Source organism: Panthera leo, chromosome B4, assembly GCF_018350215.1.
Source record: "Panthera leo isolate Ple1 chromosome B4, P.leo_Ple1_pat1.1, whole genome shotgun sequence".
In the NCBI taxonomy this organism is placed as follows: domain Eukaryota; kingdom Metazoa; phylum Chordata; class Mammalia; order Carnivora; family Felidae; genus Panthera; species Panthera leo.
Genome location: NC_056685.1, coordinates 127,790,018 through 127,814,228, shown reverse-complemented (window position 1 = coordinate 127,814,228; position 24,211 = coordinate 127,790,018). Strand labels below are relative to the sequence as shown.

Below are 24,211 nucleotides of genomic sequence, written 5' to 3'. Positions count from 1 at the left end.
CTTGACTCTGAAGAGAGGGACAGCTTTGTGTTATCACAGCGATTAGGTTCTCCTGACAGCCTCACAACTAATGAACTAGCTCTTATTAACTAGCCTGCTTACTTTCTGTGCTTCATCTGTCTGATGTGTTGTGTGAGTGAGCTACGTCGGAATAATTTGATTTCTTTGATAGAAGCCTGGATGCCTGAGACTTAATCTCTAACCTTAAAGGTAGCAGGACCATTGGCTGCAAAGTTCTTACGTAGAGCGAAGGCAGCAAGAGATTGTTAGAAGCCGTGAATAGTTCTGCACCATTGCAGAGGTGGGGTTTGTATCTCCTGATGGACTTTGGAACTGACAATCAGGTGCCTTTTGGGTGTTAGAGATCAGTTATGGAACCTGCATTTATTATCATTGGATGCTGAGGCCCAGAGGAGGTGAGTGTCCAGTTGAGTCACAGTGTAAGTTGCTGGTTGAGCAGGACTAGATTTCCTGAAGCTTGGTCTCATGCTCTTTCTTTCACAGCATTTAGAATGTTGAGACCTGTGGTAGGTCCAGGCCAGCCTGTCCTTCTCCAGTGTCCTCGAGTCAGTCCTGCTGTTCTTTGACAGGTTATCCCTGACCCCGTAGGACTGAAGTGCCTCTTCATGACTCTCTGCCTTCATGGTGGTTTCTTTTCTTGACTTCTGCGTGATGATGAAGGTAACTGTTAGCGACTGAATTACATCTCTGCAAAATTCATTATCTTAGTGGTGTCTTAATCCACAGTACCTCAGAATATGTCCTTATTTGGAAATAGGGTCATTGCAGATCTAGTTAGGTAGAATGAGGTCATACTGGATTGGGTTGGGCCCTAATCAAGTATGACCGTTGTCCTTATAAAAAGGGAAATTTAGACAGAGATAGACACATGGGGAGAATGCCCCGTGAATCCTGGGGTTGTGCTGCCGTAAGCCCAGGGACCACCAGTAGCTCAGAGACTAGTCTGGGTCAGGTCCTCCCTTGGCAACTTCAGGAGTGCTCATGCTGCCATCTTGGATTTCCATGGAGCCTTCAGAATTATGAGATGATACATTTCTGCCAAGTTACCCATTTTGTGGAACTTCGTTCCAGCAGTTCTAGGAAACTAATACAGCCACCCACCAAGCATTTCATACCATAAAAGTATAATTAGTTATGAGAATAAATAATTGACTGTAGTACCTTCCTTTTTACCCTCCTCCAAAGTTCTTTTGTTTTTTAATTATCAAACTGCCATTAGGTGTGTGGTGAATTAATTGAATATTCATTCATTCATTCATTCATTCATTTATTCATTCATACTCATTGTTTAGCTGCTCTGTGCCAGATAAAATGCTGGGCACTTTCCCACTGTGTCTCATCCTGGTTCTACCTCATACTACACGTGTAACGTGTGGCATTTGACCCGCACTGAGCCATGGTTTTCTCTTCTCCACAGTGGACCAAAGATACACAAATGTTAGGAGTCTTGAGGGTTGAATGAGATGAAAATGTCAAGTGCCCAGCATGGACCCAGCTGCATAGTAGTTGCTAAATAGCTGCTACTGCTTGAGCTCCCCAAGTGCGAGGTTCTAGAAATTTAAAATCATTAATAATAATAGACCTCCCTGTGTGCATAGAGCAAAGGGATTTAGATAACCTTAAGAAAAGCCACTCTTCTCAAGGAAATACTATACACAAGCATTTATAGTGGCACAATTCAGAATTCCTAAAAGGTGGAAACATCCTGAATATCCATCACCCGATGAATGGATCAGCAAATGTGGTCTATCCCTGCAGTGGAATATTACCCAGCCATGAAAAAGAACGACCCACGGATACATGCTACAACACAGGGTTGAAGCACAGGAACATTATGCAAGGTGAAAGAAGCCAGGTACCGAAGGCTGGAATATTGTATGGTTCCACCTATATGGAATATCCAGAATTGGTGAGTCCATAGAGACAGAAAGCAAATTGGTGGTTGTTAGGGGCCAGGGGAGGGGAAATGGGGAGTGGCCACCTAACGGTATGAGATTATCTTTTGGAGTGATGAGAAATTTTTGGAATCAGATTGAGACAGTGGTTGCACACAACACTACGAACGCAGTAAATGCCGCTGGATTCTGTGTTGTTAAAATGGTTATTTTTATGGTAAGTGAATTCTAACCCAGTAAAAAGAAAAGCATCGTTCTTCTTTAGTCACAAGGATGTTTATGTGGCCCAAATCAGGGGAATGTGGAACAGGGTCAAAATGTCACACTTGGAAGCCATCACACAGTATGGTTCAAATATCTTGAAATTGGGAGGCATAGAGTCTTTGTGATCTGAGGCAAGTAATGTTTCTGTCTAAAAGAGGAATTTTCTTTTCACTTTCCCTGCTGTGGCTTTGGTGACACTGTGACTTTTTATTGCAGTGTAGGACCAGGACTCCCCCCACTGTTCCCTGGCAAAGGAGAACAGTACTGCTCCAGCACACTGAGACCAACCATGACTGATCCTGGGCGTCTAGAGGCCCCATCCTTCAGCACAGTGCTGCCTCACTGTCTTAGTCCACTAGGCCTTCTGGAACACAGTACCACAGACCGAATGGCTGGATTACAAACAATAGAAATGCATTTGTCACAGTAACTGTGATTGGGCTGCTGACACGGTCAGGTTCTGGGGATGATACCCTTCCAGTTGACTTCTTACATCCTCACATGATGGAAAGAGTGCCTCTAATAAGGACACCAATCCCATGCATGGGCTCCACCCTTGTGATGTAATTACCTTCCATAGGCCCTACCTCCTCATCCCATCATATTGGGGATTAGAATTTCATCATATGAATCTTGGGGGAACACAGATCTTCAGTCCATTGCACCCATATATGTACCAAATTGGCATCGTGTTAACAGAAATGTCCCCCAAACAAGGACATGGCTATTGGGATGGCCCCCAGCTGGGCCTGCCACCAGAAGCCTGTAAGTTGGTCTCTGGGATGTGTGTTCTTCTTTGCCCAACCCAGAATTCATATTGCTCGTAGAGTTGTTGGTCTTCTTGACCACAGATGGTGTAATTCCTGCCTAGGAGTCTTCAGCAGCTCCTGAGGGTCTGTAGAATGAAGTCCAAGTTCTCCTTCATTTAGCATTCAAGGCCACCCAGGCTCGTTCCCCTCCACCCATCAGCCTCCTTACCTGACTCTGGAAGGAATGGTTAGCTGCCATCCCCTGGTCCCAGGCATGCCCTTGAACTTTCCTGAGGGACTCCTTCTGCCAGGGATGACTTTTCTTCCCTTGGCAGCCATTTGAATTGTGCCATCCTCCTTGGCTCAGCCCAGATGTTTTCCCCTGCGAGCACTTTCTCTGGTCCTGTCTTGTGTTCCTGTTCATGGTGTCTGCGTCTGTCTGGTCCCTACACTCTCACAAGTCTTCTCAAGGGCAGGAACCCTGTTGTACCCTTCTCTTATGCTCAGCTCCAAGCCCTGTGCCTGGAATAGAGTGTGTGCCCCGTAAACACGTGCAGAGTGGAATGAGGAGGAAAGTGGCAGAGTCAAGAGAAGGTAAAGAAATAGCTACCTTCTTATCATTTGCCACAAGAGATATTTACATAAAATCTCCATAGGCCTTGAAACCCAGAGGAAAAATAGACTCTGCAAGTTAGACACATCACCCTCCAGCAGTCGGGAAGACTGGAGTGCATTTTTCGTCTCCGCCCTTGTTAAGTGCTTATGAGTGTTTGCTTAAGCAGAATGGAAATGGGAGGCAATGCCTGCTTAAATCATCCCTTTCCAGAGTGAAAATCAAAAGAACGAAGACCAAAACACTCCAATGGGTAGCCTCATGGATATGATTAAGCGCTGATTTAACATTCAGAAGAAAAACATAAAAATCAGCCTTCCCGGAGCTATAGTCTGACCCCAGGAAAAGCTTGTATCCTCAGGAAAGATCAATTTCCATTAAAGATCTGTTTGGCAATGCATTGTTGAAAGAGGTTAATATTGTAAGTGGAAGTTTTTGATTGCGTCTCGACACTTTTCTTTCCTTTTGCCTCTCTACCTGTGTCACCCCAGAGAGAGCTCTGTGTGAGAAGTGATAGTCACACTGCCTGCCAGTCAACATCTCAATGGAACTTGAATTTCTGCTCTTCAAAAGCAGAATCTGGGTTGTATGATGCGATAGAAAGGGTGGAAATTAAGGAAAGTCCCTGGGATGCAGATGAACACAGTCCACCTCCCTGGGCCGAGGGAGGTGGTGACTTTGGAGGAAGATGACCACAGTGGATGTGTGGTACTTCCTGGGCCACTAGATGCTAGTAACACCCCATTCTCTCCAGTCTTGACTGTCAAAAATGTTTCCAGACATTGCCAGATGTTCCCAGGGTCGGGGCAACATTACCCCCAATTGAGAACCAATGTCTTTCAGGCTCACCACGCAGATAAGCAGTAGGTAGACCAGTAGGAAGAAGTCAAAGCAGGCAGAAAGGCAGGGAAATGTGATAGACACAGCGTCCTTCATCTGGGTGCTTGTTCTGCATTGGAAAGTGTGATGTGGGTGGGCTGGAGGTCGTGGAGGCCTTTAATACCATGCTGAAGAAAACACATTGGATTTGAAGTCAGAAGCCTTGGGGTTAATCCCAGGCTGCCCTCCTGTCCCCCCACTATGTGATGAGAATCACTTAACCTTTTGAGTCTTGGTGCCCTTATCTGGAAAGTAGAGTTGCACAGCTTGGTTGTAAAGACTGAGTGAGCTAAGACCGTGTGGAAGCGTCAGTATGGTGCTTGGCACTCGTTGCCTGATAAATGTTGTCTTCCTTCTTTAAAAAAAAAATTTTTTTTTAATGTTTATTTATTTTTGAGACAGAGAGAGACAGAGCATGAACAGGGGAGGGTCAGAGAGAGAGAGGGAGACACAGAATCCGAAACAGGCTCCAGGCTCTGAGCTGTCAGCACAGAGCCCGACACGGGGCTCGAACTCACATACCGCGAGATCGTGACCTGAGCCGAAGTCGGACGCTTAACCGACTGAGCCACCCAGGCGCCCCTGTTGTCTTCCTTCTTGAAGACAGTGTCTTCACGCTCCCACGTCTGGTGACCTCCAGTCCCTCTAGCTCCACTGCCACCCACTCAAGCTGCCATCGATGCAGCCTGTGTCATTGCAGAGCCTCGTGGGTTCTCTGCTCCAGCTCCGTCTCAGGCCTGCAGCCACGCTTGCCTCCTGAAGCAGGATGTCAAGAAGGCTCAGAAGACACTTTCCTGTACTGTCCAGCACTGTGGCTCTGGGGCACTTGAAATGTGGCTAGTTCAATTGAGTGGTGCTGTTCCTGTTAGGTGAGCTCTGGAGTTTGAAGACTTAGAATGAGAGAAAAAGAGTATAAAATATCTCAATAATATTTTACATTGGTGACGTGTTAAAATGCCGATGTTTTCGACATGCTAGCTTAAGTTAAATGTATTCTTAAAATTAACTTCCCTTATTTCTTTTTACTTTTTTAAAGGTGGCTCTGGAAAACAAGATGAGTTTTGTAAGAGGAGCTATTGTCTTGTCCAAGGAAGCATATTGGTTTGGTTCAAAAGAGAATCATTTCCTGGCACTGAGTTTTGAGAGATAATCTGCTTCACGGAGCAGTCCGTTTAATTTTAAAGAACAGAAATGGCCCCTTTAAAAGAGTAGCCATTTATTGAATAATGTGTTCAGCGCAGGTTTTTTTTCCCCCTGCAGATGTTAGGATGTCTTTTTCCTTTTGAATACTACTCCCTTTACAGTACAGTGTTATACATCCTATACACCGCCTTGAGGCAGGACGAGGGCACACCCATATTTTTTACCTCCCTCCCCACCTTGGTTACGACTGAATGTTTGTGTCCCCTAAGATCTGCCTGTTGAATCCTAACCACCAGTGCAATGGTCTTAGGGGGCTGGGTCTTTGGGAGATGATTAGACTATGAGGGCAGAGCCCGTGCGAGTGGGACTAGCGCCTTTATAAAAGGGACCTGGAAAGCCCACCGTGTGCAGACACAAGAACAAGATGGCTGTCTACAAACTAGGAAGGAGGCTCTCCCCAGATGCTGAATCTGCCAGAGCCTAGGTCTTGGACTTCCTACCCTCCAGAATGGTGAGAAATAAATGTTTGTTGTTTAAGCCACGCAGTCTATGGTATTTACCCAAGCAGCCCACACAGATGAAGACGCCCCTCTAACAACTTTGTAGGTGCGACAGCAAGTTCTTAGAATTTGGTTGGTCAAGCAGCTGAAATCCAACTGATTCATTTTAATGTTACTAATACTACTCTAGTCTCTCACATTGCTGTAATCATATTTTGGATATTCTTTTGATCTCCCTCAATGCTTCCAACAGCTATTAGTGCACAGTACTGCCACGGGCTTTCACGAAAAAGGATGGGGGCCCCTGGGATGTTGAATGACCTGTCAAGATCCTGAACAGCCAATATGCAGAGCTGATGTTTGAGCCCAAGTCCTGACTCCCCATCCTCTGTAAATGCTGTGAGGCCCACATAGAATGCAGACCATGCCTCAGAGCTTGCTGTGAACATAGTGGAGACAAGACGGCAAAACTCTCAGGCTGCAGGCAGCATGTCCTAACTGCAAAGGTGTGTGACATGGGTGGTTGAAGACCAGACCAGAGACCCTGGTGAGGCCCTCCACCCTTGATCTGACACATCATCGTGGTTCTGAGAGCGAAGGGATATGTTTCCTTGCAGCAAGAGGATTTGACTTCACAGCAGGATCAAGACGAACAAAGCTGGCGACAGTGGGCCCTTAGAGTCCTTTGAAACACGGCGAACTCCCAAGTTTTCAATGTTTGTTCCCAAGCATATTGCATGTGGCTTTTACTCCTGTAGTTCACGTGATTAATTTTTAAACAGTGCCTCCGAGGCCAAACGCCATTCTCCAAATGAAAAAAGGAATTGGGAGTGCCAGTTTGACAAGCCCAAGGATCATCTACAGGAGGGAGATGCCTTGGGCCCTGATGTGCAGAGAAGAGAGGGAGGGAGGAAGCATCTGTAGGGTGGGCCTCCAGGAGCAATGCCTTAGACTCGGGGGGAGAGGCCAAACCCCCTTTGTGTGTTCCTCCTCGTGGAGCAGAGAAAGGAAAGAGAGTTGCCAAAGTGAACTTTGCAGGTGACCTCAAATGTACCAAATGGTCTCTGCAGGGTTCACTGCAACTGTAGGGACCTACCTGAGGTGCTGTGTGGCTTCTGTTTCTCCTGTTATAGATGTTGTGGAGTCCGGCAGCAAGATGGCAAGCTTTTGTTTAGAGAAGGCTGCCAGGTGCCTGCCTGATGGCCAAGGCTGTCTGGCATGTTCATTCACTCGCTCGTTCATCCATTTAAGGGCTGCCTCCTGTGTGCCTAGGTGCCATCCTGGTTTTTGCCCAAGCGGAGACTGAAATGTAGTGAGTGAGGCAGCCATTACATAAGTAATCCATCAGACGATTGTATCATTCCAAAGTTTGATGTGTGCAGAGGAGGAGGAGGTAACCAGAGAGCAGGACGGAGGACGTGAGGGAGGGGCACTGAGGCCTGGGACCCTCTGAGAAGACGTCTTCCCTGTGAGTTGACAGCCCTCAAGAATCACAAGGACTTAGCCAAGTGAAGAGCAGAGCGAGAAGCATTCCAGACAGAGGGAAGACACTTGCAAAGGCCCTGAGGTGTGTTCCAGAAGTGAGAGGGCCGGTGTGGCTGGAGGCAAGCAGAATTGAAGGGATGCTGGCCAGAGAGGAGGACGTAGAGACAGTTAGAGGTCACGCCGTGAGATCCTTACAGACATGACAAAGAGGGGGTTATTTTAAGAGCTGCAGGGAGACGTTGAATAATTTCCGGTGTGATCTGAGTTAGGAGGCTATCATACTGGGCACACGCGTGAGATGATGGCGGCTTGGATTTATATAGTGGCAGTAAAACTGGAAAGAAGTGGGTGTATCAAAGGACAGAATAAATGTTTCAGAGGTAAAAATGGCAGGGTTTGAGGATGGCCAGATTTGACAAGATACGAGGAGTGAGTAAGGAATTGAGGTACTTGGTAACTGGTACCCAGGTATCTGGCTTGAGCATTGATGTAGATGATGGTTCTCTTTAAGGCGGCGGGAAGCTCTGGAGAAGAGGGGGTGGAGAAGGGGGAGATTGGGATTGAGGCACACGTGGTAGGGAAAATCATTGTACATGTGAGTCTGGAGGTCAGAGGAGAGGCCAGAGCTGGAGATACAAAAGTGGGAGACATCAGCCTGGAGACCGTCTCCCAAGTCATTGGAATGGGAGATCTCACCTGGGGAGAGAAAACAAGAGGGGTCCCACACTGCATCCTGGAACATTCCTGGAATTTGCCATCTGGACAAGAGAAGGCTACAGGAGAAAAGGAATGTATGAAATAAATATCTCAGATAATAGCACAGTGAGTTTACCAGAGAAAGGTAATAGCACCTCTTAGTAGTTGACTGACCATTTGAAATCAGACATGATTAAATGGAACAAATCTGCCTGCCTGATAGTGCGGTTTCCTACCCCAACATTTGGCTTCCCAAGTAGAGCTGTGGTAAACAAGTGTGGTTGTGCTCATCTGAATGACTGGATTTTTCCAGGCTAGTATATTTGGAAAGAAGGAGGGCTAAGGGAGGCATGCATGCTTGCAGAGGGAGGTTATAATAATGAACCATGGCATCTAAGCTGAATGAGAGAGAATAGAAAGAAAATCTAGACCTGGTTGGACAGTAATGAAGAAAGCCAGTGGACTGGGGTTCATGATGACAGTGAAGAATTTGGGCAATGGCAGCCTGGGAAAGCTAGCAGGGGGCTGGATGGGGGGGTTGATGTTGACATTTGAGATTTTTGGGGACTGTGCTGGTTTTGGTGACACCAAGAGCTAGAACATAAATTTGGTCCACATGAAATGGCAGATGTTGTGAACCGACCATTCCCATCATGGAACTGAGGTGGAGAGGCAGAAGGACGTGTGGTGGAGGCTGAGGTCTTCAGACAATGAGAAGAGTAACCAGGAGCTTCCAGATGACAGTGACAAGGACAGAGAGAACGATGCTGAGCCAAAGACGAATAGGGGCTTCAGGAGAGGGAGAACCAGTAAGAGTTGGCAGACAGCCGGAAGCCTGGAGGACAGAGGCCCACCTTCTAGACATTTCGTACTTGCTTGAGAAGAGTAGGGGAAAGGGTTCTCCTTTGGGGAAGGCAGAGATCGGGGGACAGCTGTCCTTTCACATAAGAGCAGAGCTGGAATGAAGCCAGGTGAAGCTGAGGATAAAGAGGAGTTTGCTGATCACATAGTGGAAGTTCCATAGGATTCTACAGTTGGGCTTGGGAGGAAGGTGTGGGCTGGCCCTTGTGTCCCAGGAGTAGTTTGTAGGGTCGTGAATATCCAGGAGTCTGCCGGCTGTGACTGAAATACTCAGTCATCAATCCATTCAATGTTTATTGATCTCCTCCTATATGCTAGATACTGTGCTAGCAACAAAGAAAACAGCTGTGGCCAAAACAGACAAAGTATCTGCCCTTGAGGCATCAGTTGTGTGTCCTGTAGCATAGAACTGATTTTCTGGGGTGTTTTGTTTTCTTTTATTTTTGTTTTTCAGGAAGCACCGGAATTTGAGTCCCAGGGTTTCCAACTAAATCAGTGTCCTTAGCCTCTCTTGGTCTCTGAAAGATGGACATAATGCAGCCTCTGTGGGTGGTGTTGGTGCTTTTCAGTCATTCAAATATGGAAGAAGTGTTTTTGATGGGAAGTCAGGATGGGTCATCAGAGCAACCTCTAGTCCATAAGATGCTTCTGTTCGATTAGAAAAAAGCACTTTTCCTTCTAGAAACTCTCTTTCCATCTATCAGAGAACTGTTGTAATAAATCTGCCATCAACAGAGTCCAGGATGTGATGGTTCTCCCTGGCGCACTGGCCAGTCCCTGCAGGGGTAAGGTGAAGGAGGGGGTCAGGTAGGAGTGGAGGGAGGCCAGCTTTATTTATCAATAACCAGTCGTTTACTCAGTGCTTTGGTAGTAGAGTGCACCCGCATCACCTGGGCTCTTGTTAAAATGCAGATTTTGATCCGTGGAGCTGGGGTGGGGCCTGGCAGTCTGCCTTTCTCGAAAGATATGAGCCCCCACTGCTGCTGCTGCTGCTGCTGCTGCTGCTGCTGCTGCTGCTGATTTAGGGGCCACACTTGGATGGAGATGGCTAAGTGCAAACCAATGTTTTAGCTCCTGGTCTCTGGCAGAGGCTTAAAACAAACACTAGAGGGCCAGGATCCTTTGCCCTTTCGGGGTTTTAGTCTGATGAAGAGAGATTAGAGACAGGAGATGATTAGAAGACAATGACAGTGGATGACGGGCATTGAGGAGGGCACTTGTTGGGACTAGCACTGGTGTTGTATGTAAGCAATGAATCATGGGAATCTACTGGAGAAGCCAAGAGCATACTGTATACACTGTATGTTAGCTAACTTGACAATAAATTATATTTTAAAAATAGTTAAAAAAAAAAAAAAAAGACAATGACAGTGATCTGGATTGTGCTCCCGATGGCCTTTGGAGTTTGGAACAAAGGGAGGGAACATCTCCAGGTCTGGACTTGCCAGAGATGTTTCACTGAAGCAGCCAGGACTTAAAATTTCTCCTGAGGTCCAGCAGAGGAGGGAAGACACGGCAGGACAGTCGGGCTGTGTGTGAGAGGCTTGGGCAAAGGTGTGAGGTGTGGATATAACACTAGCAATAGTACAAATAATGACACAACAAAGCCAACATCGGTGGAGGGTCTGTCTGCTGTAGGACCTGTATTATAAGCTCAGTGAAGGCCAGCCCTGTGCCCTCTTAGGAACTGGGACAGCCTCTTGCAAGAAAGGTTCACTCGAGATTGGGATGACTGTTATGCCCAGAATTCGTGATCCCCAAAGACCACCAGGGAGCCGAGTCTGAGGCAAAAGCAAAGAGCCTTTATTCGAGCTAGCTTGAGCTCAGTCCCCTACCTGCACCGACGCAGCGGTGAGATGCGTGGTCTGAGGTTTGAGCTGGAATTTCTTTCTGTGGTTTTTCCGGAAAGGGGGCCATGTGGGCGACATAGTCACTCAAGATGGAGGACACAGAACAAAATAGAGTCAGCCGGTCTAGGTCTGCTCTTTCAATGACAATATGGGACTGACAGGATTCACCCTATCTTATAGTTACAATTGGTAATTGTAACAAATAACATATAACCTGTAACAACATAGAATATAACATGTAACAAATCTGTTACATGCCTATAGGATCAGTTGGGGCTCCTTATAATTCTGAAGGGTTTCAGTTATTGGGTTCCTTAGACTTTTGTTTGTTTCCTTTGGAAGTTACTTAGATTTTTATTCACTCTTCATGTGCAGAATTTCTAGACAATTCACATGTCTTGAACACCCATGAAAATTCATTTCTAATGATGCTAATTAAAAGAGAATCTCCAAGAGTGCCTGGGTGGCTCAGTCGGTTAAGCATCCGACTTCAGCTCATGGTCTGTGAGTTGGAGCCCCATGTCAGGCTCTGTGCTGACCGCTCAGAGACTGGAGCCTGCTTTGGATTCTGTGTCTCCCTCTCTCTCTGACCCTGCCCCGCTCACTCTCTCTGTCTGTCAAAAAATAAATAAACGTTAAAAAAAAATTTTTTTTTTTTAAAAGAGAACCTCCAGGGATGCCTGGCTGGCTGTCAGTGGAGCATGGGGCTCTTGATCTCGGGGTTGTGAGTTCAAGCCCCAAGTTGGGCCTGGACCCTACTTCAAAAAAGAAGGAGAAGGAGGAGGAGGAGAAGGAGAAGGAGGGGAAGGGGAAGGGGAAGGGGATGACAACTGTCTGGTGTTGATCAGCTCAGCTCAGCATTTGGAAGGTGGGCTTCTGATTGGAGTCTTTCAAATGGTAGCCAGCCACCCCCAGAAGATGTATTCCTAATTAGGATCCTGCAGATCTTAACTTACTGAACCTGTCATGGAAAGTGAAACTAACACATGTATTTTTCACTGTCTGCCCTGAGGTATTTTGAATCAACATGCAATATAACAAGAAGACGTGGTGATTCAAATTTTAAAATATTTTTCAGTTATAAAAGCAACACATATTCTTTGTCAAAGTTTTTTGGGAGAAATCTGTATTCAGATATATTGAAATGATCCATATCCTATACCCAGAGATAACCTTTAACTTTTATACTGTTCATATGTATAGTTATATCGGTATTTATACATGTTTTGTTGGACTGAAAGATACTTGTAATCACATTTATGTTCAGCTGTGAGTACTGCTTTTGTGGCTTTAATAGAGCACGATAATTTTTCTGGCTCATACAATGTTCTGCATAAATGTGACTTTCATTGGTTAAAACAGATGGGAGAAGACAGATCAAGTAGGAGAAGTTTAGGAGCAGAAATTGACCAGCTTGGCCAAGGAATTGGATGATGGGTTTTGAGGCATTTTATTTTATTTTATTTTATTTTATTTTATTTTATTTTATTTATTTTTTAAATATGAAATTTATTGTCAAATTGGTTTCCATACAACACCCAGTGCTCATCCCAACAGATGGAGACATGGGCATTTTAGAGGTGACTCTTTGCCCTGCCTATTCACCCTGGAGTCTGTCTCCCTCAGACCAGGCAAGAACCGGTTCCAGACTGGTTTCCCCAGTTAATCCATCAACATTTGCACAGGTATGGGAGGTGATTTCCGGACCTTCCTTCTTTTTTGTGTTCCTTCACTATATTGACTTCCTGGAGTAACTCCTGATATAAATTGAGATTTTTCTTTAAATTGTGTTTTTAGTGCACAGAGGTGTCATTTAAAAGTCAAATCCATGAAGGAATATTTTTTTACCTGCTGGGTTTAATTTCAGATGCCAGTGTTATCATAAAATGCAAACCACCCTGGACTCTGTTTCAAAACTTAGGACAAATTGTGCCAGTTGAAATTAACTTTTGCAGATGGAGCGAAGAAAGGAGGAAAGGAAGTGTTTTAAAGAGGTTTTTAAAAACGGTTTTAAATATTAATGCCACTTGCGTTCAGCTCCATATATATTCCTACTACTTACCCCTCCAAATTCATCTATTGCTTTCCAGTTTTTGCTCCGTCTGGTGTACTTTTTTTGTTTGTTTTGTTTTGTTTTGAAAGGGAACAGACGGTGGTGATGTATTTAACCAGGGGAGGAAAGTAATCCTAAGATTCAACATGAAAGATTTAGGTTAGATCAGAAGGGAAACGACCCCTGGCAAAGGTTGTTGGAATCAGTTACTTGGGGAGAGCAGAGCCCAAGGCCTCTCGGCCGTAGGGGCATGTAACCTTTGGCCCGTTCATCAACCTTTCTAGGCCTTAGTTTTCTCATCCACTAAATGGGGATGAAAAATAGTTTCTACCTCATAGATTATTTTGGAGAATTGAAAGAGCCTGAGACATAATACATGCTGCTTATTGCTAGTTGTCTTTACTATTATTATTATAAGTGAATTGCAGGAGCGCCTGGGTGGCTCGGTGGGTTAAGCATCCGACTTCAGATCAGGTCATGATCTCCTAGTTTGTGAGTTCAAGCCCGGTGTAGGGCTCTGTGCTGACAGCTCAGAGCTGGAGGCTGCTTTGGATTCTGTGTCTCCCTCTCACTCTGCCCCTCCCCAATGTGTGCGTGTGTGTCAACGTGTGTGTGTGTGTGTGTGTGTGTGTATTCTCTCTCTTTCAGAAATAAATAAACATTAAAAAAAATAAGTGAACTGCAAAAGAAACAACAACAAAAACAACAACAACAAAAAACCAAAAAAAAAAACCAAACAAAACCAACAACCCAAAAACCAAACAAACAACCAAACACCACGAGAGGCAGTTTTAATGTGGTGTCTTCCTGAAGGAGAATCCAGTGGGTTCTTCTGATTGAAGTCACCCATTTGCACTTGACAATGTCAGCCAGGACTTCTTTGTTGGGCTCTTTTCTCCCAAGCCCTGTGGGAATGGGGAGTGAGAAAAACATGATGCTTCTGCCCTTCTGCTCTCAGGAGGAGGTGGGGCTCACCTGGCCTCAGGCTCCATCAGTCCTTTCTGGGCCCTTCTTCAAGGGATCTCTCATTTAAGACTCTCTGGCAGAGAGGGCATCGCTTCATGGTAGACGGACAACATGGAACTTACCCGGAGACGGGGAGTTCGGCAGTGTTGCAGCTAGTTGAGCGTGGAACTGGATTTGAAGCCACATCAGCGTCACTGCATAGCCTCCTGTCCCCAGTATGTTCTTCCTGAGAGATCCCCCAGCATCTGGGAAATCCTCATTCGTAGTGAGTCACAGTTGGTGTGGAGGGTTTGTTGCCCATGCTTCAGAATGAAAAACTTTCCATGGTAGTGGAGGGGGCTGGGGGAACCTTTTCTCAAATCAGCATTCTTTGTTGAAAGGGGTTTTGCTTTTTTGGTTTTACTTTCTAGGCCACACCCTCCAGCCTTGTGGTCTTTCATGTGTTTCGAGGGAGGGCCGAAAATGGCGTCAGAGTGGTTGCAGAAGAAAGCCTGGCACTGACAGTTGAGATTGGCTCCATTAGGTGCTTATTGCCGGCCACTTGCTAAAGCTCCAAAAGGCTTTTTTTTGGTTAGACTCTGATTCCATTTGTACGTTCAGCAGACAGTTATCAGCCAGCCAGCAGGTGACAGGCAGTATGCTAAGTCTTAGGCCAGTGTAAGATGGGCGGACAGGGTGTCTGTCTCCCGAAAACGCCACGGCTCGTGGGGAGGGGAGACAGCTCAACCAGACCCTAGTCACATGGGGCTTAGGGGTTCTGGCAGAGGGAAGGACACTTGTGGGACTACCCAAGGGGACAGCAAAGCCAGCTCTTTCATGGACATTGTTCTTTGGGGATGGGAAGCCTTGTATAGGTACCTGCAGTACTAGCTTCCGCCCTGTTTGGGAGGCTCCTAACATGTGGATCCCGCATTCCACCTGCAGCCATTGTGACATCCACATTAGGATATAGGTGAAGAGGTTGCATGGTCTGTCGGGTTTTAAATTCCTTCGTAAGGCATATGACCTGTGGTCAGATACCCAGGTGAAGGATCATGGGCCCCTACTCCATGAGAATTGACCTTCTCCTCCCTCTTTGAACATGTCTCAGGCAGTCTTCTGCGTGACCTTAGGACTGGCTCTCTGCAGATGAGTTGTAGGTTATCTGTGTTCCTCTCCGTTTTCTGCACATTTTAATTGTTTCCATGCTTTTCTGGATATCTTCTTCTGTATTAAAGGTGGGAGCTATTAAGATAGTCCCTGGTGAGTGTTTGTGGGTTATCAACTGTGATCCAGTTGTAGTCCCCTGCAGATGATGATGTGGCCAGTGCAGTCTCCTCTCCTCTGAGTGTGCCATCAGTCAGCCTCCAGTGCCTTCCTCAGCTCTTCCTATCTGGAACTCGGGAACGGTTCTGGCATCTTGGCCACACCTGCATCAGTCAGCAACTTCGTTTGTCTTTCCACAGAGCTCTGTGCACATCTCAGTCTGTCACATTCTTGCTGCAAGCTAACCTACACTATAGAATACATGCCTCTGTGTGTGTGTGCGTGTGTGTGTGTGTGTGTGTGTGTGTATGTGCATGAGAGAGAGAGAGAGAGAGGCAGAGGCAGAAGGGAGAGATCTCATAGGGTTTTTTGTTTTTGTTTTTTCTTATAGAGAGAAAGAGAGAGAACATAAGCTGGGGAGGGGCAGTGGGAGAAAGAGAATCTTAAGCAAGCTCCATGCTCAATGCTAAGCCCAACGTGGGGCTCGATCCCACAACCCTGGGATCATGACCTGAGCCGAAATCCAGAGTCGGACGCTCAACCGACTGAGCCACCCAGTGTCCCTTGAGATCTCATACTTTTTATCATCCTTTATTCATTTACTTTTTAAAGAGCTGTCTCTGTTCTGATAGACTGCAAGACTGCAGCACTGTGTCTCAGAATAGAAGGTTAGCAGGAGATTGTGGACGAGTCCGATACTTTCATGACCTACAGGGTATTTCTCCTCTGCAATCTGCATCCATTTACAGTGCTAAGAACTCAGCCCTTCCTCTCTGCTCTTCCTTTCAGAAAGTATTATGAGGGAGGCCGAGGACCCCGTGCTCCGGGCAGAGAATCGGCGCTGGGATTAGGGGTTGTCACTTCTGAGAGGATGCTGGGAATCTGCAGAGGGAGACGGAAATTCCTGGCTGCCTCGCTGACTGTTCTCTGCATCCCAGCCATCACCTGGCTTTACCTCTTTGCCGGGAGCTTTGAAGGTAAGAAGGAGGCTTCCTCACAGGGAGAGGGATGGAGAGGGAAGAAAAAGGACACTGGCCGTCCCAGAGTCTCGGAAGCCCCCTCCGGGTTGCCGTGTGGAGCAGGAGAACGTTGGTGCTCAGGCAGAGACTTGCGTGGGGCTTACACGCGTGTTGGAGGGAGTCTGTCGTGAGGAGGAACACAGAGAAACAGAAACGAAGTCAGGTGCACCTGGGTGCAGTGGATGGTGGAGGTTACACAAATGTCAGCTACCAGCTTTCCAGGTCGATCGCTGTGTCAATAGCGGGCGAAAGGTTTGGGCCCTGGAGAGGTTTCTCAACCGCATGGAGCCAGCTGTTTCATTCATTCTTCCATTCATTCATTCTTTCATTCATTCATTCATTCATTCATTCATTCACACATTTCACATTTTGTTTTGACTCTTGCTGCTGCTGCTGCTGTTGTGGAACATCTGCACCGAACCAGGTGCTGGGAATGCAGCGATCACAGATCTGGACATTCACAATGCATTGGGGGGGGGGGTGGGGACGACAGGTGAGCACAGGACTGCCGTGCATGGGGCCCAGGGTGCCGCGGGAGGCAGCGGTTGGGGTGTCAGGCCTGGCTGGGTGTGAAAGATGATGGTCACACTGGCTGGATGGAGGCGTTCAAGCAGAGGAGCGGCCCTCCCCAAGCCAATCAAAACAAACGCCGATCCTTGTCGCTTCTCAGCAATCAGTGGAGAAGACAAGCCTGGCCATTCTCCCAGCCAGCAATTTCAAATGCTGCACGGTGTTTCGCGTATCAAAGGTGGTTTTCTAAGCTTCAGGGAGGGAAGGGATGGGAGCATCGAGGAGGACACTTTCTTTTTATTTACGCCCATAAGTGAGTTCAAAAAAATCTCCGATGAAAATCTGTCTCAAGGAAGTCACTACTGTGTTTTTAAACATTTCCTTTATGCATAATTTTTTTGACAGCTCAAGGCTACCTTTTAATTAGGAGTTGTGGACTTTGTGAGATGTGCCCTGAGTTAGCTCGACTGAGTGTGATCGGGGTGGCTGTGTGCCTGTAGAGCAGGAAAGGACCCGTATGTCCTGCCCCATACATCCCTGGAGTCGAGGAGTTTCCATATGAGCAGCTACATGGAGTAAATTATGCCATGGCAGTGGATGATTAAGTTTTGGCAAAGAGATCAGAGGGAGAAAGGTGAGTTGATGTGGATCCTAGAAGAGACAGAAGGAAGCATTGGGCCAGGGATGATGGAAAAGCCCTTGTAAAAGAAGGCTGAGAGCACCCAGTGCTGGTCCAGGGTTAGCACGTGAAAACCTTGACCCTGCCAATATAACGGGACTAGTGATGATACTAATGGTGTAACAATATTAACGATAATGAGCATGCCAGTGTTTCAGACATTTCTGCGGGCCACTTATCGTTGCAGGGGCTTTGCATGCATTGTCTCGCTCTCCCCAGTAATCCCATGAAGTAGGTATACAAGAGGAGGGCGAGGCAGAAATCCTTCAGTGATCTGTCCAAGACCCCAAAGCCCGTCAGGATGGGCCTGTGTTATTGGACTCGAGATCTAAGCTTCGTAACTACGATACCATGTTGTAGATGGGGGCTCCAGTGAGGTATCAGACTTTGGCTTAGGGGTTTGACAAGGTGTCACATGACCTTTCTGGGTGCCTCAGAGGGAAGTTGCAGAATTTTCATTTGCACTTCCCAACCCCAAATGATTTTGGCAAAAAGGGAATTTGGGGGCTAACAAAACCAGTAAGTTCAAATGTAGGACGGGCTTCAGGCAGGGTTGGATCCAGGGGCTCAAATGATATTTTTGTAGTGCAGTCTCCCTTCTTGCCTTTGCTCTCCATTTCTCCACCTTGGTTTCTTTCAGGGCAGTTTTATCTCCACAGAGGAAGCTTTAGTTTACAACTTACATTCACCAGTGCCTGTGGAAAGAGGAGTTCGTCTTCCCCCTGCTTCCACAGTATTGCCTGATTGGATTGCCTCTGGTCACTTGTGGTCCAGAGACCAATCACCGTGGCTGGGGGAGGTGCCTATTTTTGGTCTTAGGGTAAAGAGGAGTTCCCTGAAATACGTGGAGTCAGAATGAGGGACTCAAAATAGCCCCCAAAGGTAAATGGTGCATTTTCCCAAAGAGGAGACTAGGAGTGGATCTGACATATGGAGAATGTATAATTGGCTGTGCTTAGTGGTAGGTTGATGTCAACTAGAATCTCCTTTCCAGCCTCCTGCTGTCTGGGCCAGCCTTGGCTGATGGAGTGACCACTATCTCTGACTTTGAATGATTGTATTAGACTATCAGACAGACGACAGACGACGGGAAACAGAGAGGATTGAGGAAATAATACTCTGAGGTGACCTGTACAGACTGGAAAGATTTACCAACATGTTTACCAACATGTTGCTAATAATAAATCCTCCCCTTGGGACCAAATCACAAACTGCATTAAATAGGGGCTAGATGATGTGAGTACGTTAATAGAAGTATCCCAGCTAGAATGACAGTGGGGAAAGATGCCTTTTCTGGGGTATCAGTTAATCCACAGCTGGACCACAGCATTTATTTCTAGATGCCACACTTGGAGGACAATCTAGACAAGTCAGCACGTTCAGGAGAGTCTAGGTGAATGCCAGTGCCAATCCAAACCTTGTGACATACAGAATAGTGGAAAGAATTGGGGCTATTTACCTTGGAGAAGCAGAGGTTCCACTCCAGGTGTACCTGATCGGCTTCCACAAACAGTCAAGGAGCTGTCGCCCGAAAGAGAGATGGCCCCAGAATCTATGGAGGGACATGGCAGGGAGCCAGCTGTCAAACTCATCCTAGTAAAGGATCATCCTGTCCAGGGCTGGAATGAGCTGCCCTGGGAAGTAGTGAAACACCCAACATGAGAGGTGTGTAAATACAAGTGTCGTGTGGTACGGGGAGCTCAGCATGGGGCGGGGGCGGGGGGCATGTAGGGCAGGATGACCCAGAGATCCTGAGGCTCTAGAAAAGGCTGAGTATGTACTGGGAGACAAAGGTACCTCCGTGGAGCCCCTGCTGGTTGTCAGCAGATATCAGTGCATTTGCAAAAGAGCCTGTGGAGACATTCTTTTCTCTGTAGTTAAACATAACAACTTTGGGGCGCCAGGGTGGCTCAGTCGGTTAAGCATCGAACTTCAGCTCAGCTCATGATCTCGAGGTCCGTGAGTTCAAGTCCCGTGTTGGGCTCTGTGCGGACAGCTCAGAGCCTGGAGCCTGCTTTGGATTCTGTGTTGCCCCCCTTCCCCCGCCCCTCCCCTGCTTGTGCTCTCTCTCTCTCTCTCCCCCTCCCTCAAAAGTAAATAAGTAAATGTTAAAATTAAAAAAAAACCAAAAATGTAACAACTTTGCAATCCGTTTATTGACCCCCTTGAGTTTTCTGTTCAAGGCAGGTGGAGCCATAAATAAGGGACAGAGTTGCTGCCTGTATTCATGGGGATGCTATTTATATTTTATGTGAGTTTATTTATTTTTCAACCCCGTTTAATTTCAATGGATCTCTTGAGAGCAGAGCCTAGACTCTCCCAGAGATGCAGATGCCTCCTGCATAAAGTTTTCGAATTCGATGACACACAGCAGTAAGATCTATTGAGAGTATCCTGGATGATAGCCTCAGGCTCCGAATCAGCTGAGCCAGAGTAGCGGTGTGATTTGGGGTACAATCACTGCTCTTTCTAGGCCTTTGTCTCCTGCTACACGAAGTGACATAAAACTGAAGGTCACCTGGGGTGCCTGGGTGGCTCAGTTGGTTGAGCGTCTGACACTTAATTTCGGCTCAGGTCATTATTTCCTGATTCATGAGTTCGAGTCCTGCATCAGGCTCTGCGCTGACAGTGCGGAGTCTATTTGGGATCCTCTCTCTCTCTCTGCTCCCCCTGCATTCTCTCACTCTCTCTCAAAACAAATAAACTTAAAGAATATATTTAAAAAAAAAATGAATGTCACCTGTTGGGGCTATTGGGGCACTAACATTCTGGAAGTTTTCTATTCTAAGCATCTGACGTGAATGAATTGGAAATGGCCAGAATCTTCTCCAGTTAATGGCAAATATGTCGGGAAGAGGGAATCGGCTTCCTGTGATTTGCTCCTGAGTGTGGATCCAGGATCAATGCATAAAAGTTATGAGGAAACAGGCATTGACTCAATGTAAGAGAAGAACCATTGTAATCGCAGATTCGACTTGCCAGGTGTTGGAGTCCACATCTTGGAAAGTGATGAGATCCCCATTCGCAGAGCTGTTTGTCAAAGGCCAGGTGCCTGCTGGTTACAGATGCTGATCAGGGGATGTCTTTGCTGGCACTTCAGCCCCCCAGTTCCTCAACCCTGTTTCCTTCGTTTCCGCCCCCATCCTCCTTTTCTCCTGTAGCATCTCAGTTACCATTCCCAGCTACCCGTCCATCAAGCTCAAAGCGTGGAGTCTTTGCTTCCTTCTTTATTCTTTCCATCGCCGGGTGCCACATCCTGTCGCACCTGACTGTGGCCTCTTGCGGCCACGTCTTTGCTTCCCGCCTTTCACCACTGCCGTGGCCCTGGCTCAGCCGTTCACCTTCATCCTTTGTGGTCGCGGCTGATGGAACATCCTGCTGTCTCACACATGTCCTCCAGCCTCCAGAGAGCGGCCAGAGCTCAGTTGCGGGGCCATCCTGCTCCTTGTCAGCTGTGCTGCCTCTGTTTCCTTATGTCCCCTCCTGTCTTCCATCAGCCACACTGGATTCGCTTCGGGTGCTGTGTGCACCTGCCCTCTGAGACTGCTGGTCTTCTCACATGCTGGCTCTTGGGACACTGCTGCCCTTCCATCCTTCCCCGCCGCCCACCCCCCCTCCTTCCCTCCTTCTTTTCTGGGCTGACTTAGACCCTCAGGTCTCAGCTGAGCATGATGGGTCCTCCCCCTTAGCTAGGTTGGTTTCTGCCACGTCTACAAACTCCTTTTACTTTCTTTTCTTCATACCCTCATTACTTTTCTTGTGTTTTCTTTTATTTTTTAAAATTTCTTTATTAATTTTTGAGAGAAAGACAGAGTGTAAGCAGGGGAGGGGCAGAGAGACAGGAGGAGACACAGAATTGGAAGCGGGCTCCAGGCTCTGAGCTGTCAGCACAGAGCCCGACACGGGGCTCGGACCCACAGACTGCGAGATCATGACCTGAGCCGGTCGGACCACTAACCGGCTGAGCCACCCAGGCGCCCCTTTTCTTGTTTTTTTTTAATCACCTGTCTTCACAAGTGAGTACAAGCCTTAGGAGGGAATGGAGTGGTTTTCTTCTATTCATCTTTCTGTCACTAGCACCTACTCCAGCGTCAGGAGAATTGTTTGTTGAATGAATGAATGAGAGAAGAATGCCCTCTTCTGGCTTTGAATGCCGACAGCTCTCAGCTCTCACCGTTGCCCTCTGGGTTCTCTCCATACTCATGGTCACTGCTTGGGGTCTTTCACAGACATTTTCCCTTAGCTCATAATTTCCATCTTTACTCAGGTGAATGCCTTGTTGAACGCATTGAGAAAACATCTATTTTCCTAATTCTCAATTTTTGCTCTTTGTTCCTTCTGTCCAGTATACAGTTCTCTTTTTTTCCCACTACCCTTCCTCCCAACCAACATCTTCAGCGCCCAAATTCAATGTCATTTTCCCCTAATGTCTGATTCTGTGTGGAAACTTCTATGACAGCACTCATCAAGGGATGTTTTGCTTGTGTGGTGTCTTTCTAGCCACTCGCTTTTGAGTTTCGTGAGACAAGGGGCTGTTTTATTTATCTTTCCATTCTCAGAGTCTGGGCATCACTCTTAGTTGGGCCTTAGTGAATGTTGACTGGGTGGGAGTCTGGATGTTGACGGAAGCAGGGGTCTCTCATCCGGAGCCCTGAGCATGTGTGATTTTGAGACCTCAGAATATGGCTCCAGGAGCCACCCCTTAATTCTGGATGGAATGTTAATTCTTGGACTTAAGTAATTCTGCTTAAACACACCTCTGTTTGAATTTAGATCATGCGTATTATTTTCCACCAGAATCACCTTATCTCGTGGGCATGTGAGTTTTATTTACGGGCTGTGGCTCTGTCTCTTCTGCCCATCATGGAGATGGTATTCAGCTGTTACTGAATTACCAGCATGCGGAGAAAGCGTGCTTTTCGGCCATTCAGAAGATTTTTCACACATGCTGCCTTCTGATAATTTATGACCAGCTCTGTGCAGAAGCTCAGGCCGGAAGCTTTCAATGGTCAGGGAGGCAGGGCCGGGAGGGTGCGGGTGCTTTCAAAAGGAAATGTCTTCAGAGGATGCAAAGTCCTGAGCGTTTAAAACTGGTGTCGGGAACAGGCACAGGATATTAATATCTGGATCACACAGATATTTCAGCCCACACCCACATTTTAGTTCACCGTTCATGCCATTCTTATCAACACAAATTACTCCTAAAATGAATGGTTTGAGAGTCGTCTTGATAAATTTCAGCAGAAAGAAATGAGGGCCTGACATTTGACTGTTTTGAAGAATTGCATTGAGAACCAAGGACTTGTAAGTTAAAGTGTTTTCCTTTTCACTGTGAGGGATCACGGGGCGCATGAACGGTGGAAAAGGGGAGGTGGGGGGGGGGGCGGTGTCCAAACCTGACCGATTCCCTAGCCTCCCGTCCACTTCCCTCAGCCCAGAGACCGTGCCCCAAGGTTGGTGAGTTTGGAGTGTGCGAGGTGCTAGTGAATGATTTGCTCAAGGTTTTGGTGTCTATCCCCTGGGATGAGTCTCTGTGGCAGCTGTGATGTGAGCCATGCCCTCCTGCCAGTGGCCCAAATGAACCCCATAATGAGGTGATTATGGGGTGCAAAAACACAGGGTGCTGAATGCAGAATGAAATGGAAAGTATACAAATTGTTCTTAATAGGTCAGAAATGAAGGGGTTTCCTGGCCAGTGCTTCCTAGCTGTTCGTGCCGAGTGGAAGCCTACGAAACAGGATGTGAGGGAGGCAGCAGTGAGCGGAGCCCAAGTCGCGGGCACAGCGGGCCTGCACACATCTGCGCTTCTCACCTGGGGCCCCAAAGCATCTCCTTAATTCTTAGACCCTGAGGGTGGCTGAAATCCATCCCCGTTGTGTTCAGCTCCGAGATGGTTGCTAAGGTGACCTTTACTTTTCTCGCACCAGCTTTTGACCATAAAGCATTCTTGGCGGTCCTGCTGGGGTGGAGAAAATGGCCCTGATTGTCATCAGTTGGCTGTACCTCCTGGAGGAGCTCATGGTTAGAATCTCTGACCGAGTGTTAGGAAACCTGGGGTCTACTAATCCCAGCAGCCACCTTGTATTAGTTTCCTACGGCCGCTGTAACCAAGTACCCCAAGTTCGGTGCTGAAAGACACACACATTTGTTATCGTATGGTTCTGGAGGTCAGAAATCTAGTCAGGTCTTAGTAGGCTAGAGCCTAGATGTTGTCGGGGCTGGTTCCTTCCAGAGGCCCCAGCGGGGATCCGTTTTCGAGGGCAGAAGTGTAGCTCCTTCAGGTTACTCTTTCTTGCTTTCTTTCTTTCTTTCTAAAAAAACATTTATTCGTTTTTGAGAGCTGGAGAGAGACAGCACTAGTCAGGGAGGGGCAGAGAGAGAGAGGGAGACACAGAATCTGAATCAGGCTCCAGGCTCTGAGATGTCAGCACAGAGTCTGATGCGGGACTCGAACCCACAGACTGTGAGATCATGACCTGAGCCAAAGTTGGACGCTTAACCGACTGAGCCACCTGGGCACCCCTCAGGTCATGCTTTCTAACTCTGAGCCTGCTGCTGGAAATCCTCAGGTCTCCTTCTCTGACTTCCTGTCTTCTTAAAAGGACCCTTGTGATTCCACTGGGCCCACCTGGATAGCCCAGAACAGTCTTTCCATCTCACAAGCCTTAGTTTAGTCACGCTTGCAAAGTCCCTCCTGCCATAGAAGGTAACAGATTCACAGGTTGTGGGGAGTAGGACACGAACATCTCTGGGGGCCATTATTTGGTCCTCCACATGGCCCTA

General features: G+C 47.2%; 1 protein-coding gene across 1 annotated transcript in view; it reads left to right on the top strand.

Annotated features, from left to right (window-relative positions):
* The window catches only part of LARGE1 (LARGE xylosyl- and glucuronyltransferase 1), a 539,877-nt gene that overhangs the window by 124,453 nt on the left and 391,213 nt on the right, over positions 1 to 24,211 (top strand). Inside the window, exon 2 of the mRNA XM_042947656.1 lies at positions 16,010 to 16,197. Within this exon, the coding sequence (XP_042803590.1) occupies positions 16,092 to 16,197 (106 nt within the window). The 5' untranslated portion in view covers positions 16,010 to 16,091. The remainder of the gene's footprint in view (positions 1 to 16,009; positions 16,198 to 24,211) is intronic.